Source organism: Trypanosoma theileri (genome assembly GCF_002087225.1).
Source record: "Trypanosoma theileri isolate Edinburgh chromosome Unknown TM35_Tth_8_V1, whole genome shotgun sequence".
NCBI lineage: Eukaryota > Euglenozoa > Kinetoplastea > Trypanosomatida > Trypanosomatidae > Trypanosoma > Trypanosoma theileri.
Window position 1 is genome coordinate 613,570 of NW_021639850.1, and position 7,865 is coordinate 621,434.

At 34.5% G+C, this 7,865-nt stretch overlaps 3 protein-coding genes across 3 annotated transcripts; all 3 read left to right on the forward strand.

Moving 5' to 3' along the window:
- Positions 1-681: 681 nt before the first annotated feature.
- Positions 682-1,992, forward strand: TM35_000083500 (putative nicotinate phosphoribosyltransferase; the record flags this gene model as incomplete). Its single annotated transcript, XM_029024215.1, has 1 exon — positions 682-1,992. The coding sequence occupies one exon, from the start codon at positions 682-684 to the stop codon at positions 1,990-1,992; it is 1,311 nt and encodes a 436-aa protein (XP_028884618.1).
- A 2,262-nt stretch (positions 1,993-4,254) lies between these two features.
- TM35_000083510 (uncharacterized protein) lies at positions 4,255-6,486 on the forward strand (the record flags this gene model as incomplete). Its single annotated transcript, XM_029024216.1, has 1 exon — positions 4,255-6,486. The coding sequence occupies one exon, from the start codon at positions 4,255-4,257 to the stop codon at positions 6,484-6,486; it is 2,232 nt and encodes a 743-aa protein (XP_028884619.1).
- Positions 6,487-7,075: 589 nt separating this feature from the next.
- On the forward strand, positions 7,076-7,810 carry TM35_000083520 (S-phase kinase-associated protein 1; the record flags this gene model as incomplete). The annotated part of the gene is made up of 1 exon (XM_029024217.1): positions 7,076-7,810. The coding sequence occupies one exon, from the start codon at positions 7,076-7,078 to the stop codon at positions 7,808-7,810; it is 735 nt and encodes a 244-aa protein (XP_028884620.1).
- Positions 7,811-7,865: the final 55 nt, after the last annotated feature.

Here is a 7,865-nt window from a genome sequence, read left to right on the forward strand (position 1 = left end):
ATATATATACATATATATATATATATATATATATATATTTGATGGATTGGTGCGAGAGGCTGTTGTCGTACCTTATGCTGTAATACATTGAAAATTTTTTTTTTTTTTTTTTTTTTTTTTTTTTTTTTTTTTTTTCTTATTGTCTGCAGAAAATATGTACATTTTTTTTTTCAATATAAAGTGAGTTTTTTTTTTTTACTTCTAAATTGTCCAAAAAAAATTAGAAAAAAAAGTATAGATGAAGGTTCCTATACACACAATGTGTTTTTTTTTTTTTTTTTTTTTTTTTTTTTTTTTTTTTTCCTTTTTTTTGGAATGTGTTATGGAAGTGAAGAGATGTGAAATAAATCTTTTTTTTTATCTTTTTTTTTTATTATCTTTTTTCTCTTTCCTATTGTATATTATGGTTTCTACTCTAAAGTTTGTTCTGCTGTTTTTTTTTTTTTCTTATATCTTCTTATTGTTGTTCTTTCTCTTTTTGTACTCATTATAGCCGTCCTTTTTAGAGAGGTTGTGGCCAGCCTTTAATAGGCAGTAGCGAGGAATAAACCCCCCAAAAAAAAGAAAAGGGAAAGACAAAGGGGGAAGGGAAACAAAAGAAGAACAATAACATCAACACAAAAAAAAAAAAAGTACTTTGAGTTATTAAGGACTAAACACATAAAAGGAAAAAAAAAAAAAATGACGGTTGAAGTTAAGCCAATCATTACATCCATTTTGGATACAGATGCATATAAATTACACATGCAACAGGCCGTTTTTCACATGTACCCTTCTGTGAAAGGCTCCTTTGAGTTTTATTGCCGTAATAAGGATGATCATCTTGGTAACATTGCAGATGCTGTTAAGAAGCAGGTGGAACTTATGCAATATATTTCATTAACAGATGAAGAATATGAATACTTGTCTTCAAAGCGATACTTACGTAAAGACTATCTTAATTGGCTTCGTCAGTATCGATTTAATCCACAGCAAGTCACTATCCGAGCTCTTCCCATCGCAACCAATACAACCAATGGGAATAAAAGTGGTGATAGTCATAATAATAATAATAATGAAACCAATCTCAGCATCTCTATTGAAGGTCCCTGGGTGGAGACTATACTTTGGGAGGTTCCATTATTGGCTATTGTGAGTGAAGTGACGCATCGTCTACGAACACCACATATTGGAGTAACAGAGGCCATATCGCATCTCAACAATAAACTTGATAATTTCTTCGCAAATACACCTGAAGAGACGATTGAGACCTTTCGTGTCTCTGATTTTGGTACCAGACGACGTTACAGTTTTGAAGTACAGGAGGCGGTTGTAAAGACTCTTCAGTCACATCCTAAGTTTGGTTCTTATTTCTGCGGTACCAGTAATTATCTTCTAGCCATGAAATATCATCTTCAGGCGGTGGGTACACAAGCACATGAGTGGTTTCAGGCCCATCAACAACTCACACCTGTATTACGAGACTCACAGCGAGTGGCACTCACACAGTGGCTTGTGGAATATCCGCAGGATCTCCATATTGCCCTCACAGACTGTATATCAATGGATATTTTCCTGAAGGATTTCAGTAAAGATCTCGCCGATGCCTATAATGGACTCCGTCACGACTCGGGTGATCCATTTGAGTGGGGACGTAAAGCCATTACACACTATCAACATCTTGGTATTGATACGAAAAGTAAAACCCTCGTCTTTTCAGACTCTTTAGATCTTGAAAAGGCCGCCACTTTACATCGCACCTTTGCTAATAAAATTCAAGTTCTCTGTGGGATTGGCACCCAACTCACCTGTTCTATTCCCGGAGTGCGTCCACTGAATATTGTAATTAAAATGACGGGATGTGAAGGAAAGCCGGTGGCGAAGATTTCAGATGCGCCGGGGAAAAGTATGGTCCACGACTGCAGTTTCGTGTCGGAACTCCAACGGGTGTTTGGACTCCCCACAGTCTCCTGCGCGGCGGCTGGGAAGAGTGAAGCCATTCATGGCGCCTAAAGGAGAGTAGAGGAAATAGTGTTGATGAATGATGTTTGTGTGTGATCTCAAGAAGAAGAAAAGGAAAGAAAAAGAAAAGGAAAATAAAAGGGAATTTTTGTGGATAATCTCATCTCCCATGCTTTCTCAAAAAAAAAAAAAAAAAATGTAAGTGAAGGAAAAGAGAAAAAAAAAAAAAGTCAAAAAAAAAAGAAAAAGCTAGAGAAAAAAATATATAAAGCAAGGAAAATGGTGAACCAAAAAAAAAAAAAAAGAGAAAACAAAAGTGGAATGTTTAAAGAAAATAATCCTTTTGGGAATGGAAAGAAAAAAAAAAAAGAAGAGGAAGAACGAGAAAAAAAAAGGAAAGGAAAAAAAAAAAATAGCTCAAGGTGTGTCTTTTTTTTTTGTTTTTTTTTTTTTTTTTTTTTTTTTTTTTTTTTTTTTTTTTTAATTATTTCGGTAATTTTCTTGCTATATTTGAGGGCGGTCATGTATCTATCTATCTATTTATCCATTCATGTGGGACGAGAAATCGTTTATATATGAGCTGAGGTGCAAAGAGAGAGAAAAAAAAAAAAGGATTTATTTCTGAATTCGTGAAAGCAGCTGTCACGAAAAGAAAAGAAAAAAGGTGTCAAGAGGCAACATTTTTCCAATATATCTGCTCCTTTTGCTGTTCATGTCAAACAATAAAATGAAAAGAAAAAAGAAGAAAACAAATCAAATTATTACACACAAAAGTTTATATATATATATATATATATATATATATAATTTATATACATAGCACGCGCTTCCAGTGGTCTGTACGGTCTTCCTATTTTGTGTGATGTTTTCTACTACTAAATAATATTTATGATACTAGTACTACTCATAATAAAAAGCGGAGAAAGAAGATGTTAAAGGAATGAAACTATGTGCCCCTGTGGTGTTTTTGTGGCTGAGTGACAACTCAATGTAATCACAATACGAGACTGTAGTATAGTAACGGAGTCAACAGGAAATATATATATATATACTGTTAGTGTGAGGAAATACCATAAGTGGCGTTTTATTGTTTTATTATTATTATTATTATTATTATTATTATTATTATTATTAATAATATTATGTGTGCGTGCGTGCTGCTATTCACGTGCTTGAACAGGGCAAATCTGTTGGTCAACTGTTTCTATTTTTTTTTTTTTCGGACGCACGGAAAAAAAAAAAAAAACACAAACCCTTTTTTCTTATATTGAATTGCTTTTTTTCCTCGGAAAAAAAAAAGTGGGGTATCGGCTCCCCAGGTAATTTTATCAGTTATTTCACTGTATTCTACTGAAGAAAAAAAGAAAAAGGAAAAAAAAGTGCTACTTAGACAGGAGAAAGAGAAAAGGAAAAAAAAGAAGGAAAAAAAAAGAGAGGATATATATATATATATATGTTTTTTTAAAACCGTTTGGGAATAAGTTTATTATAGGACTATACTATGGGGGAGACAGCATTGTGTCCACATTTCTTTTGTAATAGTTTTTTGTTTGTTTGTTTTTTCTGCTTTTGCTTCTTTTTTTAGTCCTTTTTTTTTTTTATTATTGTTTGTTGTTCGTTGTTAATGCTGGTGTTTGGGCATTAGACATACCTTTTTTTTTTCTTGTTCATTACTACTTTACTATTATTTGATCTCGCAATTATATATATATTTTTTTTTCTTTACTTTACTTTTTACTCATCTTGTGTTGGATCTATGCTTCTATTGTGATCAAATGTCACTCCTATGTGAGTTTATATATATATATATATATATATATATATGGGCATTTGTTCATAGTAAAAAAAAAAAAAAAAAGTAGACGCGTAGTATTGCTCCACTCACACGAATTATGCTCGTGAGAGTTTCTTGTGTCTAGTATGTGTTTTTCTTTTTTTTCCTCTTTACGTTTCTTTTTTTCTGTTTTGTCCTTTCTCTCTTTTTTCCATTTCTATTGTTGCTTCTCTTGTCCTAATGATATTGGAGCCTTCGGTGCGCTTGTGAACACTTGTGCTCACCCTATGTATGTATGTTTTTCTCATTCTCTTTTTTTTTCACATATTTTCTCTCTTTCTCTTTCCTCCTACTCTTTATTTCTAAACATTCGTATATCTACATCTGTGGATATCCAATAACTACAATCATCATAACAGTGGAAATAGATTCTAGTCGTATTACGAGAGACTGTAAACAAACAACCACAACAAAGAGGAATAAAAAAAAAAAAAGGAAAAAATAAAAGAAAGCCATTTTTTTTTTCTTTTTTTCTTTAAATGGCGGAAGAGGCGCTGCTGGACGGACGCGCACTGCAGTTGTGGGAACTTCCCACACGTCTTCATAACAATGAAAGAATGCTGCGCGACTTTTTTGCGTCTCACTTCCGCTTTACTGCGGCGGCGCATATAAAGAGTGTTGTTTTTAATAAAAACAGCAGCAATGGGAAGTGTGGGAGTTCGCCTTGTGTGGGTGGCGAAGTGACGGTGGTGTTTTCTGAGCGAGCGGCGGTGCGTGTGGTGTTGTCAAGAATTATTCAACACGAATTGTTGGAGCAAGATAAGGAAAGTTGCATGGAACTACGGCGTGGGTATGTTTACTTTGGGCAGGATCGTTTATTGGTGGAGGGTATTATTTATTTAGTGGACGCTATTCCACCAACAACACCCGCTAGTGCTTCACCCTCACGTTCGACTATTAATAATAATAATAATAATAATAATATGAACCTTAGTCATAATAAGACTGGTGCTGGTGTGGTATCGACACTTACACCTTCCACTAGCACGCATACACGTACGGTGAAAGCCGCAGGTGGGGGAAGTGGTGATAATGTACATCCAACTCTAACCTCTGGAATATCACCAATGCGTAAATATCCGCAAAGAAATATTGTAGACCCTACAAATAATAACAAGAGTAGTAGTACCCCTTATGATGAAGAAAGGTATATGAATGACGCAGAAGAAAGTGATTGGAGTAGTGAAGAGAATGATACAATGAAGGATAATGAGAGTGATAATGGAGAAGATGAGAATGATGATGTGAATGACTCTACACAACCGGTGGATTCCCGTCAAACAACACGAACAGGATCAAGTACAGGGGCTGTAGTACTTTGCATGACATTTGTATGTACATTTGATCAACATCATCATAAGAAACATCATAAACATCGTGAAGAAGAAGAAGAAGAAGAAGGAGAAAAGAAAAAGGAGGAGAGGGAAAGAGATCCTTCACGTGAAGAGGAAAATAATCTTGTGGTGACACCGCATCTAATCTATCAACTTCTACGTACAACTTGTTTTGTAAGGAAAGTTGTGATGTTCAGACGTGATATCTCAACTACATCAGATAGTGCTGATGGTAATAATAATAATAATAATAATAATAATAATAATAATAATAATAATAATAATAGTAAACGACGAACCGTACGGGCACTTGTGGAAGTGGGAGATGAAGATGGAGCTAAACAGGTTGTGCAGACTTTCCACGGTGTTACATTGGAGTTAGCAGTTCCTATTGGAAAGGGAAAAATGGAAACAACAACAAGAACAGCAACTATACCACAAACTATAGGGAAGAAAGAAGAAGAAGAAGAGGTAGAGGTGGAATATCGTTGGCGATTATATGTACGGTATGAGAGTGGACCACGTACAAGTAGGGAACTTAGTGTACCAATGAATACAATTACCACCTTTAGTGTTACACCACAAAATCTTGGATTAATGGGTCCTATATTTAAACGTTATTGGTGTAGTGAACATAAAGCACATGGTAGTTTCAATACTACTAATACGATTGCTAATATTACTATTGCTAATGTTCATACTGCTGTGGCTATGGATGATGCTATTGCAAGACATCATACACAGCAATCTCAAGCATTTACTTATATGACCCAAAATCCACAAGAACAATTATTACAATATAGTAGTGATAGGATGAAATATAATAATGATGATTATGATGAAAGCAGACATCATGATCGTAGAAAAAGACATCGTGAACGTTCAAAGGAAGAAAGACATCATCGACATTCAAGACGCCGTTCATGTGAAAAGATCAGTTCAAACAAACAACGTCGTCGTAGTCATGAACGTCACAGTCGTCATCATCATAATCATCGAGACTATAATGATAATAAGGATCATTCTATAGAAACTTATCATCAGCCGTTAACAGTTAGAGTTGGTGGGGTACAACAACCATCATTGACATCTGATAATATATCATTCCATTACAATCCCCATCCGCATCATCTTCAACAATCCCAACAACAACAATTACAGCAAATACAACAACAACCATCAGGAAAGTGTACATCTTCAAACACTTTACATGAGATGAGGGGAAATCCCATGGCGGATTCTTCATATGTGACTACCACATCCTCTTCACCGACGTGTAGAGCGATCTATTCTAAAGAACATGGAAGGATGTACTATGTATATCGAGATCCAAAAACAGGAGTGGAGGTCTCATCGTGGGAACCGTGTGGGAATTAATGAACCGTCTTGTAATGGACGTGGAGTTGAAGATATAGTTCATACATGATGTGTTTTGTTTGGATAAATTGTCATCACAGCGGAAAAAGGAAATCAATAAAAAGAAAAAAGAAAAAAACAGCAGTTTTGGATTCAGTTTCGAATCTTGAGAAGAAGGTCTTTAAAAAAAAAAGAAATATATATATATATACAGATGAGGAGGAAAGTGACGAAAGAGAATCTGACGTGATTAGAACTGATAAGAATCAAATCATTAAAGAATGATATATATCCGTTTTGTATGTGATTTCCACTTGTCGCCCATTCACCGGGGGGTATAAACAAACCCCCCAAAACACATAAATATTACCAAAAATGCTTTTGCATCTCTTAATATATTGCTTGTATCATATGTTTATCTTTGTTTATATATATATATATTATATTATATTGTATATATTTCTATTTTTTTCTTTCTCTTTCTCTCTCTCTCTCTTTTGATATATTTTTATTTTATTTTTCTGGGGTCTGGGGAAAGTATGTCTTGGGGTTATTATATTAAAAAAAAAAAAAAAAAAGAAATTGGACATCATTATTTACTAGAAACGACATGCCGGAACAACTGGTTATATTAATAGGATCTGATGGGAAACGGGCCATTGTCAGTCGTTTTGTAGCCACACAAGCTTCATTAGTACTACGTGATTTACTGGATGGAAGAGAGCCGACAACAAGACTTCGTGAGGGTTTTGCGAATGATGTAAATGATAATACTACTAATACTAATACTACTAGTATAGTGAGTGAAGGTCAAAGGATGAATGACAACAGTAATAATGGTAGTAGTAACAATAGTATACCGGCCATTGAGTTACCTTTTCCATATTTCACTGGTAGTTTACTTAAGCGAATATGTGCTCATATGACATATAGATATAATCATCAACCACCGAACCGAAATAGTAGTGGTTCAACTGCTGCAGGAGTAGTGAATAGCAATAATGATAATAACAAGTCTGGTAGTAATTTTTCCAGTTACTGTGGACGAAATATAATGCGTGAAATTCCCAGACCCATGGTATTACCTTTGGCTGAATATTTGGATGCTTACGATCGTCACTTTATAGAAGATTGGGATGAAGTAACCACTATATTAATGGTAAAAGCTGCAACACTTTTAAACTATGAAGAACTCTTAAATTTGGCTTCAGCACGTTTAGCAGTGTATTTATCAGAAAAGTCTATTGAAAGTCTTCGCGCTTTTTTAGGAGTTGAAAGTGATTTTTCACCGGAAGAGGAAGCAGAGTTAAGAAAGGAATATGAGAAGTGTATGGAGGATCGATAAAAAGAAAAAAAAAAAGAGAGAAAGAAAGATAGAGAAGATATATATATATATATAT